At 38.3% G+C, this 25091-nt stretch overlaps 1 protein-coding gene across 4 annotated transcripts in view; it reads left to right on the top strand.

The window, feature by feature from the left end:
- Positions 1-25091, top strand: part of MYT1L (myelin transcription factor 1 like) — a 704996-nt gene that overhangs the window by 607466 nt on the left and 72439 nt on the right. For all 4 annotated transcript variants that reach the window (XM_069108684.1, XM_069108683.1, XM_069108686.1 and 1 more), the window contains one exon: positions 6203-6265. In XM_069108684.1, coding sequence (XP_068964785.1) covers positions 6203-6265 — 63 coding nt within the window. The remainder of the gene's footprint in view (positions 1-6202; positions 6266-25091) is intronic.

Here is a 25091-nt window from a genome sequence, read left to right on the forward strand (position 1 = left end):
CACCTGCCTGCTTCAAGGGCCTTACATTAAAAAAAAACTGGATTATAGGATAAAGTAGTTAAGGAATAATTCTAGAATTTAGTTCATATGCTCCAGAAAAACTACAAGACTCACAAATTTAGAACTTGAAGGAATTGTAGAGGTCATCCAGGCTAACCTCCCCCTTTCACAGATGAGAAATCATAGGAATTATAGATTAAAAAGAACCAGGAAGATAAAGTGAGAGATCACACAGTTGCTAAAGGGAAAATGAATGAATGAATCACGCATCAAGCATTTTATTAAGTACCTAATATATGCCAGCCTCTGTGCTAAGCATTGGATATCGAAAAACAAAATCAAAACACTCCCTTCGTTCACGGAGCTCACATGCTAAATGGGGAGTCAGTATGTACATGATTAGGTATATCTAAAATCCATATGCAGCAGATAAAAAGTAGTCTTAGTGGGGAGCCCAAGGACTGCCTCCCAGAAGAAGGTAGTATTTGAGCTAAATCATGAAGAAAACAAGGGATTCCAAGAGGGAGAAGTGAGGCAAGAGAACATTCCAGGCAAAGGGCACAGTGCAAAGGGATTGATAGGAAATGGTGTATGAGAATCAGCAAATAGGCTAGTATGACTGAACTGTGGCCAATATGGAAAGGTGTAACATGCAAGTGGGAGCATCTAGCTGGTACAATGGATGGAGTCCTGGGCCTGAAGTCAGTCATCTTCCTGAGTTCAAATCTGGCCTCAGACACTTACTAGCTGTGTGACCTTAGGCAAGTCATTTAACTTGGTTTGCCTTATAGATGAGTTTCCTCATCTATAAGATGAACTGGAGAAGGAGATGGCAAATCACTCCAGTATCTTTACCAAGAAAACCCCATATCGAAGAGACTGGAAGTAGACTAGAAAGATAGGAAAGGATAAGACTATGAAGTATTTTAAATACTAAATGAAGAAGCATATATTTGATCCTATATGTAAGGGAGCCATTGAAGTTTATTAAGTAGCAGAAGAACATGTCAGTCCTATGTTTAGCAAAATCATGTTAGTAGTTTTGTGCAGAATAGATTGGAGAAGGAAGAGACCTGAGGCAAGCAGGCAAGAAGTGATGAGAGCCAGGGTTCTAACTTAGTACCTTTGCCTCCTATTTCCACTGCACCACACTATTAGAAGATGCTAAAGATAGATTACCGATCCTCAGAAATCAATGTTCCCCGGTTCTGACTGAGACTAGGAGCAAATGTACAGAACAGAAGAGATCTTTCAGTGTCCCTGGCACTCCACTGTAACCACTGAGTGTTCATGCAAACGCAGATTTTCACATGCCTTTTTGGGTTTGTTTTTCAGTCTGCTAACTGTAGCATCAACAGCATGAGGGAGGTCTAGTTCACACTGGGTAAGTTCCAATCATGATTAGAAAAACAAACCCAAAATGCCTTTATTCTAAAGAAAATCAGCAGGGATGATGGAATCCTCAGGAACATCATAAACCTACAGATTGCTACATATAGAATTCTGGGGAGATGAGCCAAGTTGAGTTTGTGTGTTTGTAAGTACATGGGGGGAAGCTTCAGTTACTTGTTTTTTCTGGTTTTTTTGCAAGGAAAAGATGTTTTGACAAATAACATTCAAGCTTTTGAAGAGTACTTTAAAATCTTAATAGGAAAGGAACTTTAATTCGTAATAGCTATAAATTATATGGTATGTATATATGCATATATATGTCGTTATTTGTTATTTCAGGCGTTCTCAGTCATGTCCAACTCTTCATGACCCTATTTGGGGTTTTCTTGACAGAGAACTGAAGTGGGTTTGCCATTTCCTTCTCTAGCTCATTTTAAAGAAGAGGAAACTGAGATAAACAAGGTGAAGGGACTTGCCCAAGGTCACATAGCTAGTAAGTGTCTGAGGCGGGATTTGAACTCAAAAAGATGAGTCTTCCTCACTCCAGGCTTAGTGCTCTATCTGTTGTGCCACCTACTGCCCAATATAGTTATAAATCATATAAATTACATTATATATTATCATATAACTATATTTGATATATAGTTTCTGTCTATATATGTGTGTGTGCATATACTTGTGCATATATATTTATGTATGTATGCACACACACTCATATACAAGAAATAACATAATACACTGGAGCAAGGATCAGCTTTGAAATCAGGATGACCTGAGTTCGAGTTCTATCCCTGAGACATACTGGCTACATATGACCATAAGCAAACGCCTGCATTTACTCAGTGCTTCCATGTGCTGATCTACATTGGTATTTCCTCACCAGAAGGTCCCTTAAACAGTGAGATAGCAGGTCTGGTAAAGATGCCGAGCGATAGTCCAGATGCTATGGACAAAAAGACAGAAGGTTCATAGTCTGTGACCTTAAAGGGTTTACAGTCTAGCTGGCAGTAGAGACCACATGTAAAGCAAACTAAATGGAGATAACTTATATACTTAATTGTGAACATAAAAACAGGTCATTCAGTTGTATTACATGGAGCAGGCCTTTACTAAGCACTTCTTCTTGGCACCATACTAGGGTGGGCACTGGTAATACAGAGATGAAAGACAACATGCTTGGCCACAGAGGACTGAACACGCCCTGCTGTTTATGTCAGTCAGTCAATAAGCATCATTAAGCACTTCTGGGATATAAAGAAATAGATTTCTTCACAGGGAAGGTACTCTGGGCTGGAGGATCAGAAAAGGCTTCATTTAGAGAAGGTAATGTTTGAACAAAGCACTGCATGAAGCTAGACGTTCTAACAGGCAGAGGTGAATGGGGAGCATATACCTGCATTCTAAGAAAGGGGAAATGGATTCTTTGCATGGGTCAATACCTCCTGGCCCTGCTAGGGAACTTAGCAAGACTATGCTATTCTGCATGGGCATTGAGAGTACAGAGTCCAACCAATAAGTAAATGCTTAGTCCAAACTTTGGATATAGAATAGTCCTGGTGAGGAATCTCTCTCTACCCATTCATTTGCTCTGACAATAACTATATATGTTCTATATTATAACTCCATTAAAATATGATGATGTATTGATATATTGTATAAGCAAAATATGACATCATATAGTAGATATTATAATATAGTATAATAACATATATTACAAAATGACCCCTGCATTGTATCATATTACAAACACCCATAAATAGCAGTGGGGAAATCCAGTGAATATTTCTGAAGATCTTTTTGTTCATATTAAAATGGATAGATTTGCAATAAGTGTTTTAATTTGGAAGAGCTAAAGGGAATATTTTTTTAAATAACGTCAAATATAAATGACTAGTTGCTAAGAAATAGTTTCCGCCTTTTTAGTAAATTCTCAGAGCGCAACTTTTATAAGGTCACAGTTTCTGGTGAGGAATGATGACTTGTATTAGGTACAGCTTTTCCTCTTCTGAGGGCCATGTGTTTGTAGGTAATTACCTGCTTGGGAGAGCAACCCACATCTGTGGAAGCTATGCTTATACCCTCAAACAAATATGGGTAGGGGGAGGGAGTATGACCAGTTGAATTTTACCAAATAAATTATTTTGAAAATAGGCTACTAAGCTTTTTTTCCAAATCTATGTTTGTGTGTATGTGTTTATGTGTACCTAACCTTAGCTGAGTATTCAAATTCTACTCCTTTATGCCCATTTTAAAATATTCTCTCACTGATGTGCATATTACTATTTTTTTAAAAAAAATCCATTTGCTTTTTCCTCTTCCCTGCCTTTGTTTTTGTTCACTCTTAACCTGTTCTCTATTTGATATAAAAATGTATTTATATGAAACCCATTTCTCATTTGACTATTACTGGCTTCCAGAAAGACTGCCTGGGGAAATCATTTCCACTCAGTTGTTTGTTACCCTTACTCTGGGGACTGGCCCTTAACTAAGCTCAAATCTTCAAGATGATATGACAAGTATCCTGTGAGATCTAGGATTTCATTCCCTTACTTGAGACTGAACATGACATAGAGCAGTTTAAAATTACAGCAGGCTTTCACACATCCCTATATCAAAACATGGCATTTGTGTAACTAAAATTGGTCTGCATTTCATTTTACTTTCTATTTTTCTCATTGAAAGTTACCCTCTCATCTTGAGAAATTAGGTTCCTAGCTATCAAAGCCTCAAGCTGTTATTTCTACTGGCTTGTTATCAATATTTGCTATCAAGTGGGCCTTTCTATTCAGAAAGTCAATACAAAGCTCTCATAATCTGTACAAAGATAATTAAATAATTTTAAACCAACAAAGTATATATATATACATATACATGTATGTATACATATATGTATGTATATGTATGTATACATATATAGACACACAAATATATACATACTTTTATAATAAAAGCAGGTGCTCAGCAGGTGGCTTGCCTAGGGAAAATGCTAAGTTACACTTTCACCACTAGGTGGTGATATTGCTTAGTATCACTGTCATTTAGGGACAGAAGTGAAACTAGGGGAAAATACCATGTTTTGCTGAAATGCCTGATCTCTGTATGTTTCATGGTGACTGTTGTGAGGCTGTTGTATTACTAACTTATTGTCAGTGAGACAACCTTTAAATCATTAGCTTACTCATGGCAGTAATAAAAAAACAAACCAACATAACAAACAAAAAACCTTGGTCTTGGGGTTTTGGTTGATGGCTCCAAATTGACATCATTTGCATGTGACAGTATGCTCTAAATATTTTTTTAGATGACAAATATTATAATAGAGTAGCTTCGTTAAATATTTTAACTAAAATTGAAATCACAAACCATTTTGGTTGACACAACTGGTCAATCAGAAAAACAAAACCAACTAATTCAATTACATTACATTCAACATTTACTAAGTCCTTGCTATGTGCAAGGTACTGGGATAGACCTGGAAATACATGGACAAAAAACAAAACAAAACAAACCCAGCCCTACCCACAAAGAACTTAACATTCTTTCCTTAAGCCAGTTTAATCACTCAGTAAACAAGCATTTATTACAACACAGGCTAAATTCTGGGGTTCAAGGAAAGGCAAAAACAAAATAGTCCTTGCTTTCAAAGAGCATACATTTTGATGGCAGAGGCAACATGTAACTAGCTAGGTATGGCAATACAGCATATCTAGAAGGTAATCCAAAAGGTAGCTCTTCAAATCCCACTATATAAATGCTGGAATTTGAGCTGAATCTTTAAGGAAGGCAAGGTAACTAAGAGAGGGCAGAGCATTCTAGGCATGGGTAAGGAGCCTGGGCAGAGACACAGCCTGGCAACTGGAATGCCATGTTCAAAGAACTAGAAGTTAAATTGGTCTATGCCCAGAGAGAGGGCCTGAGAGAAGATAAAGTTTTTGTTCCTTTTGTCACAAAACACCTTAGGGCCCCTTGTGTTGGTTTTCATGGTAACCAAATGTTAGATTAAGTACAACTAGATTCCTTTATAATACTGAGGATTAGTTACAACAGTAATACCTCCTTTACAGGTTATTACATGAGGCTCTTAATGTAAGAGGTCACATTGTTGTTTTGCCAGGGTCAAGTTTGACCCTGGCACATCCAATTCTGCATAGGGACGCAAACCCTATTAGAACCGCATTCTACTGAATTAAAGAGACTATGGCATGGTTAGAATCTGTGATTTCTTCAGTTGGACTCTTCCAGCATGGAAACTCCCTCCAGATATCTGGATGTAGATCTGCAACTCTTTTGTAATAGACTGACTGACTTATAGTCTTAGAGAGTGGACACTAAGGTATTGTAGCACTAATAACAATCAGAGACAGGACTTGAACCAGGTCCTGACTCAAGTCTTGCCTTCTATTCACTGTGTCACACTGCTTCTGAGAGTATCCACCAGGGGGTTTGGCTATGTTTGGGGCTCTTGTTTGTTGTTCAAAATCAGATAGTTTGATGACCTAAGAGCAATAAAATTGTTCTATGCTCAGAGAGCTACAGAATGCTCTCTCCTGCACATTCCTATTTGGAACTATAATAGCATCCTGGGCAGGGGAATTTACCCCAAGGTTTGTATTTGGGAGCTCTTCATTTTTATTGAGTTAGACTTCAAGACTTTGGTCCAATCAGGTACTATCTTTACAGAGATAGGTGAGACATTAGCAGAACAGGTCTTTGAGCACTCAGCAAGGAAGGTGCTTTTTTTAGAACTTAATTGTTTGAACATTTTTATTTTTTTCCAAGTAAATGATGCCATTTACAATTTTAATTATAGGTGTCCTACCCCTGGTTGTGATGGCTCTGGACATATTACTGGCAATTATGCTTCTCATCGAAGGTATGTAAAATTATGCTTATTCTTTTCTTCAAAAATGTATTGATTAGTGGGATATCAGCAGAGCATAATGCATGCCTAGGAAGCCTGCTGATGAGGCTCTATATGGACATGGTCAGTCTCATTCCAGTGAGAGAATTTTGCTATAGAGGATGTAGGCTGACTTGGGAAATAGACCTTTGTAATACTATCACACAGCTAGCACCCCCTGTCACGGCAGCAACTTGAGATGGCATTTTCTCAAACAGGCTCAAACATCACCTAAAATAAGCTTTGCCTTGAACTTAGCAATGCCAAGAGAAGGAAAGAAGTCTTCCCTCACCTTGACATAGTCCAAAAAAAAGCCTAAGAACTAGTCTGCAATCTAGGATTCATATGTTATCACTTCCATTAATCATATAGCCATTGAGAGGCAAACACATTCTTTTAAATCTTGATATTTTAACCACAGAACTGAATGTTTCATGTTAGGAGGGATCAACAGAACTTATACTTGCATTGTAACTTAGCAAAAAAATTTATTCATGGTACTACAAATATATGTGTGTGTGTATATATACACATATTATTTGTATGTGTGTGTATGTAGATATACATATATACATGCATATATTGTTTGAAATATACTCTGCCTGGTAAGACTCTTTGATCATGCAATATTAGGAAATTTTGTCTTGGGAGTAATTTGAATAAACCTTTTGGCACACTGTCAACAATAGTGAATCTATTTCAGCTGGTGATAGAAAATGTGTACCTAGTTTTTTGCCCTGGATTAATGTGTCCTGTGCAGTTATAATGATCATAGAGGTAAGAGAGAGTCAGTCAGTAAACATTTATTAAGAGCCTACTATGTGCCAGGCATTGTGCTAATTAAGGACTGGGAGTACAAAAAGAGGTAAAAGACAATCCCTGCTCAAAGGGCTCATAGTCTCTAATAGAGGACACAACAAGCAAGTATGTATAAATAAACTATATGAAGGAAAACTATAAAGCAAAAAAACAAAGGCACTCGGATTAAGAGGGCGGGCAGTCTTCCTGTAGAAGATGATATTTTAATTGGGACTGGAAAGAAGCCAGGAAAGATAGATAGATGGATGGATGGATGGATAGATAGATAGATAGATAGATGATAGATAGATAGATAGGTAGGTAGATAGATAGACAGATAGATAGAAGACCAGAGAAAATGCCTGGAGTAGAGAGATGGGGTATTTTGTTCGAGGAACAGTAAGGAAGCCAGTGTTCCTAGTAGTGAGAAAGACTGGGACATAGGGGTGTGTGTGTGGGGTGTGTGTGTGTGTGTGTGTGTGTGTGTGTGTGTGTGTGTGTGAAATGGATAGGTTATGAAGGACTTTGAATACCAAACAGGATTTTTTATATTTCATCCTGGAGGTGATAGGGAAACATTGAGATTTATTGAGTGAAGGGTAATATGATTCTCCAGTTCTTTAGGGAAATCACTTTGGCTACCGAATGAAGGATGGATTGCATCAGGAAAGGGCTTGAGGCAGATTGAGATGAGCAGAAGTGGGGAACCGGGGGCATTGAGGCCACATGTGGCCTTCTAGGTCTTCGGGTGCAACCTCTTCACTGAGTCCAAGTTTTACAGAACAAATTCCTTTTATTAAGGGGACTTGTTCTGTGAAGTTTGTAATCAGTCAAAGGGTTGTACTTGAGGACCTAGAAGGCCACATGTGGCCTTGAGGCAGCAGGTTCCCCATCCCTGAGATCAGGGAATTCCTTTAAGATCTAGTCTTTGCCCGAGGAAATACCACTTTTATTATTATAAGGCTATATGTAAGAGACCCTGTCATGTATATGTGAAACATAAATTCTGATGCCAAACAGTTGTTTCTTGTTCATATGCATGGACATAAATGGACTGGTCTGGGTGTGATAGCTAGCAGCTCCTTGTGGGACTCCAGGTATACATTCAAAATGGTCAAATTCCTGAGAAATCTGTGGTCCTTTCTCTCTTTAGAGCTCTGGATTGAAAAGCAAGCACAGTAAAAACAGATAAGCAATTCTGATTTGAAAATAAAATAAATAAGAGGAAGGAAAGTTAAAGGGGATCCAAGAGTAAATTGCCTTTTCGTAAACCACAGCACACCTACTAACTATGGGTCTCCCCCAAGGATCTCTTCTGGTTCCCTTCAGTATAGAGAAGAGCCAGATAGGGGACACAGTGAGCAGAGCACCACGACAGCAATCAGGACTACCCAAGTTCAAAGCCTACCTCAGACACCTACAGCTGAGTGACCCTACAATAGTCACTTAATCTCTGTATGCCTCAGTTTCCTTAACTGTAAAATAGAGATAATCATAGCGCCTACCTCCCAGGGCTGCAGTAAGAAGCAAATGAGTTCCTATCTATATAGCATTTAAAACAATGCTTGACAAATAGTATTATATATATATATATATATTATTTCACTTGGTTGATCGCATTGGCTCTCATGAGTTCAATTTTCATCTCCATACAGATGATTCCCTGATCTATACATCTAGCCCCAGTCTCCCTTATGAGCTATAGGCAAGCATCACCAACTGTCTTTGGAGACATCTTGAACTCTTTACCTTCATAGGTATCTCAAACTAAACATGGCCTACTGAGAATTCAGTAAAGACTTTTAGCAAAGGCTAAGAGACAATGAAATGTGTCTTCAGATGCAAAAGTCATTTCCTGCTCTAGGAAAGGTCTGGGGTTTGAATAGCCCAATTGTATATGAAGAAACTAGTGAGACCAGGAGCTTGATTGCCTTGGCACATACTGATCTCTTCCCTTTGTCCCAGTCACTCTTTTACACATGATTCTCAAAGGAGTAGGGAAGTGGAGTAAATGGAAATGACTAAATTGAAACTAATCACCCTAAGGCAAGATGGACTAGGGACTTCTGAACCAGGAAGAAGAGACAGTACCTCTCCCATCTTCCATCTCTTGCCTGGACTTAACAAACAGCCTCTGAACCCCAGCTCTAGCCTCCCCTTTTTCACAATTCTTCCTGGTTCTTCTGCTGAAGCCTTAGGGGGCACTTCTCATAAATACAAAACAGATCTCCTGATAACTCACCCCACCCCTAAGCTCACTTCCACTGCTTTTTCCAGCTTCTCTATAATTGTCCAGGTACTACCATCCTCCCAGTCACCCAGCCTCTTCAGTATCATCCTTGACTTGTCACTCATACTCACCGCACACATGTAATCTGTTGCCACATATTATCATTTCTAGGATAGCAACATTTTCCCCTTCTTTTCACTCAAACCGACATTACTTAGTACAGACCCTCATCACATTTCACCTGGACTATTGCAATAGCCTTCGGATTGGTCTGTCTTTAGTCTTTCCACTCCAATCCATCCTTCATTCAGCTGCCAAAGTGACTTTCTTAGAGTATAAATCTGAACACATCCCCCCTCACCTCACCGCCACCCCCCACCACAAATTATTCCTGTGCTTCTTTGTTATCTCCAGGATCAAATATGAAGCCCTCTGTTTGGTATGTAAAACTCTTCACAATCTATCTCTTTCCAGTCCTTCCAGTCTTCTTCATCCTCTCCCCTCCACACACTGGACAATCCAGTGGTCTACTTGCCATTCCTCACACATGACGCTACCTCTCTGTACCAGCTGTCATGCCTGTAATGCTCTTTCTTTTCCTTTTGTCTAAGTTTCCCTGGTTTCCTTCAAAACTCCACTGAATTCTTACTTCTTCAGGAGGCTTTATCTGATCCCCTTCAAATTCTAGTGCCATAACCTCTTCAGATTACTTTTCATCCATTGCATATATACATACACACACACATATATCTTGCATGGATATAGTTATTTTCATGTTGTCTCTTATTGGAACATACACCTTAAGGAGAGGAACTGTTTTTATCTCTCTTTGTATCGCAGGGCTTACCACAATACCCAGCAGATATTAAGTGTATAATAATAATAATAATCAATAAACATATATTTAATACTTGCCACTCAGTGTCTTATGATTTCCAGTGCTCATATAATATTATATTAATATTGTAATATTTACATAGTTTTTTAGGTTTGTAAAGCACTTTACAAATATTATCTCGTATTATCTTCATGCCAATCCTAGGAAGTAGGTACTATTATTGTTATTTTCATTTGACAGATGAAGAAACTGAAGCAGTCAGAGGTTAAGTGAGTTGCCCAGGGTCATACAGCTAGTAACTATCTGAGGATGGATTTGAACCTAGGTCTTCCTGTCTCCGGGTCCAGTACTCTACCCAGTGTACCTGTCCATCTGTCTCTAGTATGCTTGTTAACTAACTTTGTGGTCCAAGCAATACAAACAGCTTGAAGCTAGTGTGAGAACAGCACTGGTTCTTTGTTTGGGTTTGCTTGGACTGCCCTCGTGAAACACAATTAAATGGTTAGAGTAGGATGGAAGTCAAGTTAAATTCGGTCACATTCGCTTGTGAGATTCTCAAGGATAAGGATTGTCTTTTGCCTTTCTTTGCCTCCCCAGCAGTTCACACAGTGCCCGGCACATACCGTGTTTCCCCGATAATAAGACCTATCCCGAAAATAAGCCCTCCCCTTACTGTGTAAGATTCCTCTAAAAATAAGCCCTCCCCCGAAAATAAGCTCTATTGAGATTGCTACTGTAGTGAAGGTGATCCCCCGCTACACGCTACATTACGGTACCCTCTGTATGCACCGTCCCCCCCCTACCCCCCCGTGAAACGCACACCGCGCTCCGAGCTGCATCCAATCAGAGCTGCAGCAGTGAGCGCGTCATCCTGTTCTTCCCCAGTGATTTGCTTGCTGGCGCCATTGAGAGCAGTGCCCGCGGAGGAGAGCTGAGGCAGGACAACATAAGCCCTCCCCTGAAAATAAGCCCTCTGGTGTTTTTCTTTCCAAAAAAAATTAATAAGACAGTGTCTTATTATCAGGGAAACACGGTAGTGGGCATTTAATAAATGCATATTGACTGGCACAGTTTTGATTGGAGGTTAAATTAAAAATTGTGGGATTTTTCTCTCTTTACCACAAAGATACCTGTTATCAGAAATTGCATGGTCCAGAAAAGCATTGCCGACATTTATAATGGTTAATCATGTGAACTGCTACATTAGACCAGGTCAGTCTGAACGTTAAACTAGCAGTTTTTGTCTGGGCCATGTCTTCCATGGTGTTAATATATAGAAAGAAAACTATATACACATGCATATATAAATATATGTGTGTGCATACACATGTGTGTAAGATATATGTAATTATATATTGTATATGATTATATGTGTATATTTGCACACTACCATCGGAGAGCATTTTGTTGGGAAGATTCTATTGTATGCATATATTTTACATTTTATGAATGCATTTCTTAATGTGTGTATGTATTTAATGTGTAAGCTCCAGTTTCTATTCAATAGCCAGACAGGCTACACGTCCAAGGTACCTTAGAACCCCAAGAGATTTGTGGGCTTCTCTTCTCTATTGCCGTTTGCTTAAGCTACCCAGATGTGTTCCCTCCATTTTAGAAGCCTGTTACTAGAACCCCAGTTTCATTTAGCCACTTAATATCAATTAGATTTTACAAAGATAAAGCAAGAGGAAATAAACACCCCCTTCAACATCTGAGGACATAATTTCCCCTAGAACTTCTCAGTGCAGTTGAGATATGAGGGGAATAGGGGAAAAGATTAAACAGTTCAAGTCCTGCATACCATTGGCCCCACCAAGTTCATGTCTGGATGTGGCTTGACTGCCAGGTGAATCCTTCTGCTGAACAGGGGTTCTAAAGGTAGTTTCCAAAAATTGCTCCTTGCTGCTTGGGGAATCAATATTTCACTGGCTACAGAATTGAGCCTTATTTGTGACTCTTGGATTCCTGTTGATCCCTCTCCTAACCTTTGAAACTCTCAAGGTCAAAGACACTCCTTCCTTCAACCAAAATGGAAATGAACAAATGAAAAGGCTAAGGATCAAGGCTGGTTTCTCAGAGCCATTGGTCCCAGAGAGGAAGAAGCTCCAAAGACCTTTACCTGTACATCATAATCTCTAACCAGATGCTGAGTGAAGTCACCAGATGCAGTGAAGAGAGTGAATGGGGCCAAGAAAAAGTAGCTGAAGCTGAGATGCCTTTTTAAATTCTCCATAGACAATCAAAGAGCTTCATCTCAAGTATGTGGTTAGCAGATGAAAACAAGTTACAGAATGTTGAGTATGCGCCATGGTCTCTCCAAGACACTTTCTTTGCACATCATAATAATCCTTCAGGAAGCAGGCCTCCCAGCTTCTCCATGTGGAGGAGTCACAACACTGAAGCAAGCCGATGGGGTCTGTGTTTGTAGTTGACTCCCATTTACGTGTATGTCTATTTTTATTGATCTGTGCCTATTTAATTTATATTATTATGTTAAATTTATTGATATATATTTTTTGATACAACAGACTCTAATAATATCTAAATTCCCTTCTAAAAAAAAGACATTTCATATTAATAGTTTACCATTAACAGAAAGAATGATCATGACAATTATTAACTTGAGAGCTTGGTACCAACACTAACCACTGTATTTGATACCATTAACAGAAAGAATGATCATGACAATTATTAACTTGAGAGCTTGGTACCAACACTAACCACTGTATTTGACCAGAGTTTTACATAGACAATACATTATAAATGTATGATAAGAGCAATTTAATCACATGCCATCATGTTAAGGCAACTGCTTCAGAAGAAAATTAGGCATTCAGTTAGAAGTAAGAAGTGAATAGTATTCTAAGCTACTTAATCTCCATTATAATTTAATTTGGAAACTAAATATTTTCTTGAAATAACAAACTGTATCTTGATTTTAATCAACTTTTTGAAAAGTACAAATTTTATTCACTACTGTTTAGACTATATAGGCTTAAAAGACAAGTTAGATTGCTTTTTCCAGTAAACTGACTTTTCCCTTCTATTAATTGTTGGTTTGCTTGACATCAATAGTCAGCCATAGTTTAGTCGAATGATTTTTTTCACCCATCCACTTAGAAAGTTAGGTGTTAGTGTAAATTTTTAAAATTTTTTTAAATTTAAATTATAATTTAAGCTTAACTGGAGTTCAATACAAAGTCTAAGAAGCTTAAAAGTGAATTTGGATTTATTTTGGATAGTCTACCTTAGTTAGGAGCTTTTTGTATGTCAAAAGATAGTGACAGCTTGAAAAACCCATAGTAAGGATTGCTCTTGAAAAGAGTAAACCCAAATGGAGGCAAAAACAAATGCTATTTATTATGTATAGAAGTGTCTGTCTCAGGTCTCTCTCCTATGAACTGGGTTTGCAGTCTGGAAGACCTCCATTCCAGCCCTTCTTCTGACACTTATGGCCTACACAACCTGGGCAAGTGACCCCGGGGTTCTCAGTGATTCCAGTAACTTTCTAATAGTATAAGTTATCAAATATTTTTAATTGGTAGAGGGAATTTTCTCATTGAGAGTTCCCTAAAAGAATGAATGAAAGTTGCAGAGACAAGTACCTACCTGTGCTGGTAGAAGGAATTTTTTTTTTGCTTTTTGGAGGGGGGAAGGTAGGGCAGCTGGGTTTAAGTGACTTGCCCAAGGTCACACAGCTAGTTTTGTGTTAAGTGTCTGAGGCCAGACTCGAATTCAGGTCCTCCTGACTCCAGGGTCGGTGCTCCATTTACTTCACCACCCAGATGCCCCTGAATTAATTTAATAAGGAAGATAATGAAATCACAGATCTAGCTTCTTCCCATACTTATCATTTTGCCAATTAGTTTTTGCCAGGCAGAGCTACCATGATGTGCTAACAACCTTTTGATGGGTAATAATTCAATGTTTCTGTAGACCCCTGATTTCCTCAGTGGATATTTCATTCAAAACCCATTCTGTAGTGATTCTTGTTATAAATGAATCAAGTAGAACTAAATCTTCACCCCAGAGAACCAAAATTTTGAAGGTACTGGCTACATAAAAACAGCTGAACTGAGTGCCTAGTTATAATGAGAATGATTAGTTAAAATAAAAAGCTACCAGATGACATGGCTTCCTTTCCATTAGGCTACACACCAGGTGAGCCATCCTTGGTCCAGCCCCACCTTGCTTTCCATCTCCCTCACCCCATTTCAACAATTACATTTGCCTTTAAAAAATTTATTTGATGATGTATTTCAGTGCTGCTTCCACAGATCATGTTTTGTCACTTTCCCTAAGTGCCAGAATTACTCATTATATTTGTGATCATGTCTGCCCAAAAATCCTCTGAAAAAGAATCTACCTCACTTGCTTGATGCCTTCCTCTGGATCTTTAATTGTTCTGAGTACTGATACATCCCTAACATAGTCTATCTTTTATGCCTTGCTCTCTCCACATGACCAGCCCACCTCCCTTTCTGATTATACAATTACTCTATGATATCTTTTACTTCCAGAATGGAAAGCATTGAGAGTAGTTTATTTCTATCCACTGTTCATTTCTCCATGCCTTTTGGACCACCTGAAATTTTGATTCCTCAGAGATTGAAGTGTTTCATGACTCACAGCCATATGGAATCAGTTTAATTTCCCTGTTTCTCAATTTCCCTATTTCTGTGGACTCCAAATTCCAGCTTTATGTCCTTAGAGTCACCCTAGACTCCCCCCTCTTCCTCATTCTACCTAGCCAATCAATGGCTAAATAGTCTTGGTGGTTCTGCCTCCACAAGATCTTTCACATCCATCCCCTAATCCCTATTCACACAGGCACCATCCTTATTATTTCTCACATGGATTATTACAATCGCCTCTTAATTGTCTTCCTTGCCCTAAGTTTCTCACCTGGACAATGTATCACATACGCCAGTGAAATCAAGCCCAAATAGAAACAGGGGCCACCAAACTGTACTTAAGGATCCCCGTGGAACATATATTAATTAAGTTTTGATAGGAGCTAATAGCTAACATTTATACAGTACTTGCTATGCAGCAGACAGTTCTTACCTCATTTGATACTTACAACAACCCTGGGAGGTAGATGCTATTATTATTCCCATTTTACAGATGAGGAAACTGAAGCAGCCAGAGGTTAAGTAACTTTCCTAGGGTCACACAGCTAGTAAATGTCTGAGGCTGGATTTGAACTCAGTCCTGATTCTAAATGTAGCACTCTACACCTCGCTGCCTTCCTGTTGCCTCTGCATCATGTTGTTGTTGGGTTTTTTCTTCCAGTTTTATTCTGCCAGCAGGAGTAGGATATGGAATCAAAGGATTTGTCAAACATAAACACTGTTTTGACAAAATGAAAATCCTTACTAGGGAAGTGGCAATTAATGAAGTTTTAAAGCTATGCCATAATTTAAGTGAGTGGTATTAGATCACAGAGGTGCTCAGATAACTTCCTGACCAGTCTTGACAGTTATACTATGGTCTTAGAGCAAAACTCAGGCCCTTCTACAGGCCTTGAAGACATCATCTAATCCACTGACCAGCACAGATTTACTTTTTAAAATCCATGAATGTCTCTTCAGTGAAATAACTTACTTGCCCAAAAATTCTTCCATGACTGAAATACAAATTCCTCATTATTGTTGTTTAAGAAGTATAGCATTAGGAATGCTAGGTTTGGAGGCAAAGAATGTGGATTGGATTCCCATTTCTGTTACATATTGTGTGTGACCATGGGAAAGTTTGCAAACTTCAGTTTCCTCACCTGTAAAATGAAGAAATTGAACTAAATAACCCTCTAAACCTATAAACCTAAGCCCTCCTCTTTTTTCTGCTCCTTGTAAAAGAGAGAACATCTTCTAAACAAGGATAGTTTCATCAATATTGGTCAGTGTCCAGTGAGGATATTTCCTCTACCAATGCAGTCTGGCACCTTCTCTGCTATTCATAGCTTTAGAGAATTGCCTAAAGCACTGAGGTTGTGTCTTACCCAATATTACACAGCCAGTAGCATCAGTCTGTACTTGAGCCCACATTCCTTGCTCTGAGGCCAGCCCACTACCTACTATGACAAGCTGCTATAAAAAAGACTATGCATCTATGATTGTCTGTTGTTTTCTGTCAGTCTTCCTTTTCTGAGCCTAAATAACCCCAGTTTCTTTAGTTTTTTCTTAGAGGTTATATTCATTCATACTATTCTGAGCCATCTACAAATTCACCACATTATTCCATTGTCGAACACATTAGAGTAAGTGTATTTGCTTTAGGTATGAACTGACAAGGAGATTTACCATTTTATCTCCGTCTCCTTAGCACCTACCACAATGCTAAATATTTTTCGAATTGAGATTCTTTCCCATTTGTGTTTCCAACTTGCCTTTTTAAACAGGAGCATTTACAAGTAACAAGTAATACCTGTTCCCAAAAACAAGTTGTTACTCTGATAAACAAGTTTTATTTCTATTTTCAGATCTGGTTTGTATTCTCTCCCAGATTATCATCCTAATTCACTCCCACTAGGCTACCTTATAACGTTGGAGAGGATTCAATTGCTTTCAACTAAACAGCCACTTCTATATTCATGACACTGTGCCAAATTCTAGGACTATAAACAGAAAACCTGAGTGGTCTTTGTCCTCAAGAAGCTTATACAGTTATCCCCTCCATCTCATGGCTTTACTCATTGCAATTTCAACATATCTCAGGACAGCATAAGAAATTAAGAAATTAAATTAAATTAAGAAATTAGTGGGAGTTTTGTGGAAGCTGAAGATAACATGCAAAGGCCAGAACATGACACATAAAAAGTTTAGAAACTCATAAATGCACAAAATAAATGTATAGTATTGTATAATATAAATATATTTTGTCTTATAATACCATAATAATTCAGATTTCTCTGGTCTGAAGAGAGAGCCAAAAATTTTTACACAGATTTTCCAGATTATGGGGGTACCACACCATTAACCCCCATCATGTGGAAGGGATAACTGTATTTTACTAGGAGAGATATGCCATATATTCATTTAAATAAATACAAAATATGTGAAAAGTAATAGCAAATAATTTTAAGAGGAAGAGAATACTAATAAGGGGGAATTTTTTAAAAGCATCATATAGGAAGAGTTGGCACCTAAAGTGAGGTTTTTTTATTTTATTCTAGACTCAAAGACCAGAACACAAATACAGAACAGAGAAAAGAAACAAAAACATATCATAAACTTAAATATTGGAACTTAAATACAAAGTAAGGGGGAAAAGCATGCCATGTGCATGGCAGAACATAAGAGAAGATTCAAAATGAGTAGCAAATTTTCAAGAAAGCTTCTATGATAAATAATACACATTATATTCAGAATTATCCCTCTTTGCTTCCTTGTGAGTTTTCTTTTGTTCTCTGCAGTGCACTTTTTTACTTTGTTCTTTTTTTCCCTCTCCCCGCCCCCCAGAAGGCCACAATAAAGTTTAGATATGTTTCTCTATGGCTATAGATATAAACATACACATATACACATATACATACATATATAGACATGTACTTTCCCAAACCTATTCTACTCCTGATCATGGTTTTTATGTTTGTGCATATCTCTTATTTCCTATCATTCCTGCCTCCTGTACTTTACTCCAACTCATTTCCTTGCCCTCCTATTACTTGCCTACCCCCCTCCAAAGATCCCTCCCTTATCCTTCCATTCCCATAAATCTAAACACCCTTCTATACCCCCCTTTTACTTGTTCCCTCACCTTCCCCTCTAAAGATCCCTCCCTTGTCCTCTTCTCCCTCCCTATGCCCCTAGCATCTTATTTCTTCTGAATTTAGAAGACTTCTATACTCTTTTAAATATGTACGTATTGTTCCCTCTTAAACTTATTCCCAATGAAAGTAGGTTACCAGAACTACTAGCCTTCCTCCCCCATCTACTTCCTCTGTATAGATTCTTCCTCTTGCACCTCATTTATATTAAATAATTACTCTTTAGCTGTTCCTAAATGGTTTTACTTTTTAAATTCCTGTCATACACAGGTTTACCCCAGTGTTTCTTATGAGCTACCCAGTTATTAATAAGAATATTAGACATTTCACACTTTACATATATAAAAAGTAAACAGTCTGTCCTTATGAATCCCTTGTATTCAGTCTTTATATGTATCTTATATTTTTCTTGGTTCATGTATGTTGAATCTTCTATTAAGTTCAGGATTTTTTAAACAAAGTCTCAAAAGTCTGAGAGTTTATCAAATGTCCATTTTTTTCATTCAAAATAATATTCAACTTGGCAAGGTATATTTTCAAGCAGAGCCCCAGTTCTTTTGCTCTTTGATATGTTGGTTGCTCCAAGACCTGCAGCCCTTTAATGTCTCTGCTGCTAGGTCTTGTGTGATTCTAATTGGGGCACCATCATATTTTAATTGTTTTAATCTTGATATTTTTAATATTTTATCTTTGAGCTGGGGGTTTCAGAATTTGACAATGATATTCCTATTAGTTTTCCTCATAGGATCTCTTCTAAGTGGTGATTGATGGCTTTTTTTCTATTTCTACTTTCCCTCCTTGTTCTAATATTTCAGGACAATATTCTTTAATTATTTCTTGCATTATTGTAACAAGATTCTTTTTTTATCATAACTTTCAGTTAGTACAATTATTTTCATATTTTCTCTTCTTGATCTGTTCTCCAAATCTGTTGTTTTATTTATAAGATGTTTCACTTTCTCTTCTTTTTCATTATTCATATTTTGTTTAATTATTTCTTGATCTCTTATAATTTCACTGACTTCACTTTGCCCAGTTCTAATTTTCACGGTGTCGTTTTCTTCCTTAAGATTCTGCATCTCCTAATTGACTTTCTTTTATAACCTTCTTGTTTTTCTTGGATTTTTCTTATATTTTTTTAAATTTAATTTTTCCTCCATCTCTGTCATTTGATTTTTGAAATTTTTTTAAAGATCTTCTATGAATTCTTTTTGGACAGGTTACCATTTGATATTACTTTTTGGGGATTCCTTTACTTCAATATCCTCCTCTGAAGATAAACCCTGGTCATCTATTCCCATAATAGCTTTCTATGATTGGATTCTTTCTCCTTTGCCTATACATTTTGTTATTGGTAATAGCTTAATTTTTGTAATCAACTCTGGGCCTGGGGTATAAGAAGTGGTGCCTCTTGCCCCAGATCTTCAGTTCTCCCCTCTATCCAGGAACCAGAGTCAAATTTCCCACCTCCTATAAGTGCCCACAGCCAGTGGCTTTCCAACCCACTGCTTCTGCACTCACCAGGGACAGTGCTGGTTCCTTCTTGCCCCCACCGCTCTTTCAAAACCCAGCTTGGTCTAATGTTCCTTACCAGCAGAGGTTCTCTCGATCTTCCCAAGCTCAAATACCCAACCCCCCTCACCCTCAAGGGTAAAAGTTCCTGTAGCTGGGAGCAATGAAGCCTCTCAAACCAACTAACCCCAGGACTTGCAGCTTTTTGTTAAAATAGAACCTAGCCTGGAGGTGTTTACTCTTCACAGGACTAAACCTAGTCCTGGGATTTTTCTTCTGATCTTTTCAAACTGTCCTAGGAAGACCCTGGGTTAAGCCCCTGTTATTATTTATCTCCACCCATTCATTCACCCTAAGGTGCTATTTTAACTCTTTTGTGAGGGAAAATCTTGAGTTTGGAATTTTCTAACCTATTCTGCCATCTTCCCAGAATCCTCTCCCTAAAGTGAGTTTTTATGGAGAGTAGGATAGATATGAAAGCAGTACATTCTCAGTATGAGGAGAGCTCTTACAAAGTTTTACTGGAAAGGAAAGTGTGGGAAGGGAAGCAGGATACAGTAAGACTGGAAAAGCCTAGGAGAGCTGGATTGTGAAGGGCACTAAATTCTAGGCTAAGGAGTTCACATCCTCTCTAAGGGGCCTTAGTTTTGAGAGGGAAGGGATATAATATGTTTCAGGAATATTAGTGTGGCAGACGTGTGGAGGATGATTAGAGGGTAGTAGGGAGTGAGGGCTAAGGCACTATCCCTCTTCCCTAACAAGTTTATTCCCTAGAGGATGTGGAGCCATCTCCAGTTATCTGATCATGTCTTACCCCTGGACCCAAATGGCTCAGGAGGAAAGAGTGAGTCTGGTGACTTTGCACAGCCCTGCCTCACTTAAATCCAGTTTACTTGCTAGTCATGGCATTACCTTCCTGATGTCATGGTCCTCTTCCAGAATAAAGGACAAACAACAATAGACAATCTGTGAGTAGTAGTAGTTGCCCCACTGGAGACCCAACTAGCCTGTTCCAGTTGGGCAGTGCAGCTCCTTTCTTCCTCCATTCCTCCCTCCCTCCTGCCCTTCCTTCCCTCCCTGTCTCCATCCATCCTTCCTCTCCCTCTTTTCACATAGGGAATCATACTCTTACCTGCAGGTACTCTGCCCAAAGGAATATAAATTTTGACCACTGAAACCTCTCAAGATATTTTGGGATTTACTGGCTGGATTTTCTTTTTAAGGATCGTGCCTTAAACCAAGATCACTGTTGACTGACCAACAATAGGTCCCAGCCCAAGCCTCATCATTTGGTCATTGTTTGGACTCTGGTGGCTCAGAATGAGCATGAATAGCAATTGTTCCTATTTTGATCAGAAACCCTGAGGGTCTTACTCTCCCAGATTAATTTTTTTTTTTTACTAAAAGAAGCCATTCTCTTTTTTTTTTTTTTTTTTGCCTTTTGGAGGTCAGTTGGGGTTAAGTAAGTTGCCCGAGGTTACCGGCTAGTTTTTTTGTGTGGGTGTTAAGTGTCTGAGGTCAGAACCGAACTCAGGTCCTCCTAACTCCCACCAGCGCTTTACTCACTGTGCCACTGCCCCACCTCATTTTTTACCTAGCTGAATGGGCATTGCCTCAGACAAACTCAGACCTGGGAGAGACCTTGGCTTAAAAAGTCAGAGGTTTCCCACTGCATCAGGGCCATCTCCAGTCATCCTGATCTGTACTCTATACCTTGCTACTAGAGCCAGTTGGCTCTGGAGGAGAGAGTAAGGCTGATGGCTCTGCACAGCCCTGCTTCACTTAAATCCAATTTGCTTGCAAGTTGGAAGCTGCAAGTCATTACAAATACCTTCTTGATGTCATTGGTGCTCTTCAAGAATGAAGGACAAACAACAATTCCCTAGAGGATAGTTTTATGATACTGTTTACATGGAAAGTCTTCTCTATATAGAAACTTTTAGAGCTTCTCTCAAGAAACTGAAGCTTAGGGCTTTTTCATTATTATTATGGTTGGTGAAATTAAACTATATAATTCAACTAAACATTTAATGTAGACTGTAAGCTCTTTGAGGATAGGAATGGTTTTGTTTTGTATTCCCAGTGCCTAGAACGCTGATGGCAAAAAGAAAATGTTTACTAAATGTTTATTAAATGAATAAAGAAATGAGTAAATTCACTATGTGCCAGCATTTCACACATGTATATTGTGTATCATACACTAGATAATAGGATTCGGAGCTGGAAGAGGCCTTAGAGATAACCTTGTTGTGGTGGTTCACTTGTTTTCAGTTGTCTGACTCCTCATGATCCATTTGGGGTTTCTTATCAAAGATACTGCAGTGGTTTGCCATTTCCGTCTCCAGTTCATTTTCCAGATGAGAAAACAGGCAAACAGAGTTAAGTTACTTGTTCAGGGTTACACAACTGGTAAGTGTCTGAGGCCAGATTTGAACTCAGGAAGATAGTCTTCCTGCCTTTAGACTCTGTTGTGCCACCAAGCTGCTGTATACAAATTATACTAAGAGATAACCTTAGGATCATAGTATCACAGGCCTAGGGCAAGAAGGGACTTCAGAGGTCATATGGTCCAACCTGCCTCATTTTAGACATATCAAAATTTAGACCTAGAAAAGGAAACCTTTTTGTTCAAGATCATAGAGGGAGCAAGTAGGAGAACCAGGATTCTGAAATCAGGTCCTCTAATTTAAAATCCATTATGCCATATTGATTTTATATAGATAGTATGTGTCTGTCTGTATGTATGTATGTTTGTATTATGTATGTAAATGTGCATGTGTTAAATATACCTATAAACATAATAGTGTGTGTATGTATGTTTATATGTGATATAGCAGCTACATATTCATATACTTATTTGTTTTATATAATAATAATAGCTATAATTTACATGGCATTTACTATGTGCTATGTACTATGTTAAGCTCTTTACAAATATTATATCCTTTGATCCTCACCACAATTCTAGGAGGTAGGCTCTGTTATTATCCTCCTTTTATAGTTGAGGAAACTGAAACAGACAAAGGTTAAATGACTAGAGCTAGTAAGTTTCTGAGGCTGTATTTGAACTCTTCTTCCTGCTCCAGGCTGGGTACTCTAGCCACTGAGCCACCTAACTGTGCTGTGTACATATTACACACACACACACATGCACTTTTTGTGTATATACATATATATATATATATATTCCATGTCTGTGTGAGTGTGTGTATGCAAAACTGCTATATCAGAGCAACCTCTTACATGGAAGAGAATTAAAAATCCAAGTCTCTAGGATTAGAGCCACAGCCTCCAGCAAGATCTCTCCTCCTCTCCTCCTGCTCTCTATGAGCTTTGGGACAGAAGGGACTGTGGATAGTACAGCTGCTTTGATGCAGAGAAGTCGCCAGGTGCTTAAGAAGGAAACGAAGAGACCAAGCTAAGGAAAGTTTATGAAGAACTGCCAACAGGTCTTCCCTTGAGTCAGTTTGGACCCTGGCCAAGACTTGGCAGCACTCCTAATTGGCAGGAGCCTGCAGGATACTCACAGCACCCTCTCTGAATAGCATGTTTAACTCAACAGCAGGTTCACTTTACCCAATTCTCTCTTTCAAGGATGCCCAGCAATTTTACTGAGACTTTCTTTTTGCCATTGGCTATACAGCCATACTTAGCTTATTACTAACTCCAGTCTGAACTCTACTTAGTATTTGGGAGGAATCCCAGAAATTGAGTCTTATAGATAAAGTAAATGGGATTCCATGGATAGTAAGAAGCAGGAATGAAGCTCCAATTCAGGGCCTCTGACACCAAAGCCAGTGCTCTTTTGACACTGGCATACTTCCAATTTCTATTTCTCTTTTTTTTATTCTTTTTCCTCATGACTAGAGGTCTCTGGTTCCACTTTAGCCCCCTAGATGAATTCTTATTTTTTGTACTTTGGAATTGCTCTTCTGCCTTTGTTTTTTGGGGGTTTTTTTGTTTTTGTTTTTTGTTTTTTCAGAAACACTCCTTCCTCCTAGAACCTTCTTCAGGTCAGAATCAAAGTCTCAAAGTTGGAAGAAACAAGCAGTAATCTTGTTCAACTTATATTCAAAAATGAATGTCCAATATAACACACTCAAGTGGCCATTCATCTTTTGTTTGATTACCTTTGCTGAGGGGGAATGTACTACCTCCTAAGGCAGCCTTTTTCTGTTTTTTAGATACCTCTTCTCATTAGGAAGTTTTTCTAGACATCAAACCTAAATTTGTCCCTTTGGAACACCCTTCTGCCCACCTTTCTCATGAATCTATCCCTTATGGCTGAACAGAACAAGTCTTAACTCCTCTTCCACATAGCCACCTTAAAATTACTTGAAGAAAGCTATCATATCCTCTGAACCTTCTTTCCTCCAAGCTAAGAACTCCAATTCCCTCAACTAAAGCTTAAAAGGCACAGGCATGAGGTCTTTTACCATTCTGATTGCACTCCTCTGAATGTTCTGTATCTGTGTCCATATTCATCTATATCTATAATCTGTGTAGGCCTAATGAAAATTAATCTAGATATAGTTTAGTCATATTATACTGTTTAGGAATTCATTTTTACTATTTCTTCTTCAAAAATATGATCTTCAAAATTTTTAAAAATAAGTGTCTTTCAATTTTACTCATTTTAAATTGATGACCCAAATATTTCTTGAGGCCCTCTGGAATTGGAAATGTGATCATTGCTCACAAGGTAGAATTATGATAGAAGTAAGACACTGTTTCCCTGTAAGAGATTATTGTATGACCCAATCAAAATCCCAAGACACTAAATCTGGCAACAGTAATCATTCCCCACACATACTACAAACACACAAAAGAAAATCCTAAATTGTAGGCAAGGACAGTTGTGGCAAAATCAGTATCTGATCCTTTGACCCACAACTCAGACTTAACAAAGGAAAATTTTCATTATTCCTTTCCTTCCATGACAAGAGCTGCCATTGAAGAGTGTTAGATGGTGCTTTCCAACATCCTGCAATACCTATAGGAGATCTCCAGGATAACTAAGTGACTGGAATATTCAAATTCAGATACCAAAGAACTAACAAGGAAAAATCAAGAAAAGGAGTACTTTATGGTTACAATGCAATATGACATTTATTATGTGTCTACTTTGTGCAGGACAATGAGTCAATAAATTAAGACTTTTCACTGCAGTGATTAGAATCAGGACCTGCCCATTTCAGTTCCTTCAATTGGCAGCAAATACCTTTCCAAATGAGTGATCATGTTGTCACCCAAGTGTGGTGATTAGGAAGGGAGGTGGGATGGGGAAGGAAACCTACACACAAGATTTATGTGTCTGAAGGCGATGTATTAAAGATTATTATTTACAGTCACTGGAGATAGAATACTTATGGTCTCTAAAACTGAATTTAGAATGGGGTGATGGTACCGGATTGCTTAAAGTCAAGTCAAGTCAAGTCAACAGAAATTTATAATGTTCTTATAGTGCTAGGCACTATGCTAAATGATTAGGATTCAAAGAAAGGAAAACACACACACACACACACACACACACAGAGTTCCTGCTCTGGAGATGCTCGCATTCCAAAGGGGGAAATGACGTGAAAACAACTATGTATATTTAAGATATGTATAGGATAAATTGGAAGCATTTCAGAGGGAAGGCACTAGTAAT

Source organism: Petaurus breviceps, unplaced genomic scaffold (genome assembly GCF_028583685.1).
Source record: "Petaurus breviceps papuanus isolate PSGF00001 unplaced genomic scaffold, PetGlider_PUasm1.0 90418, whole genome shotgun sequence".
Lineage (NCBI taxonomy): Eukaryota > Metazoa > Chordata > Mammalia > Diprotodontia > Petauridae > Petaurus > Petaurus breviceps.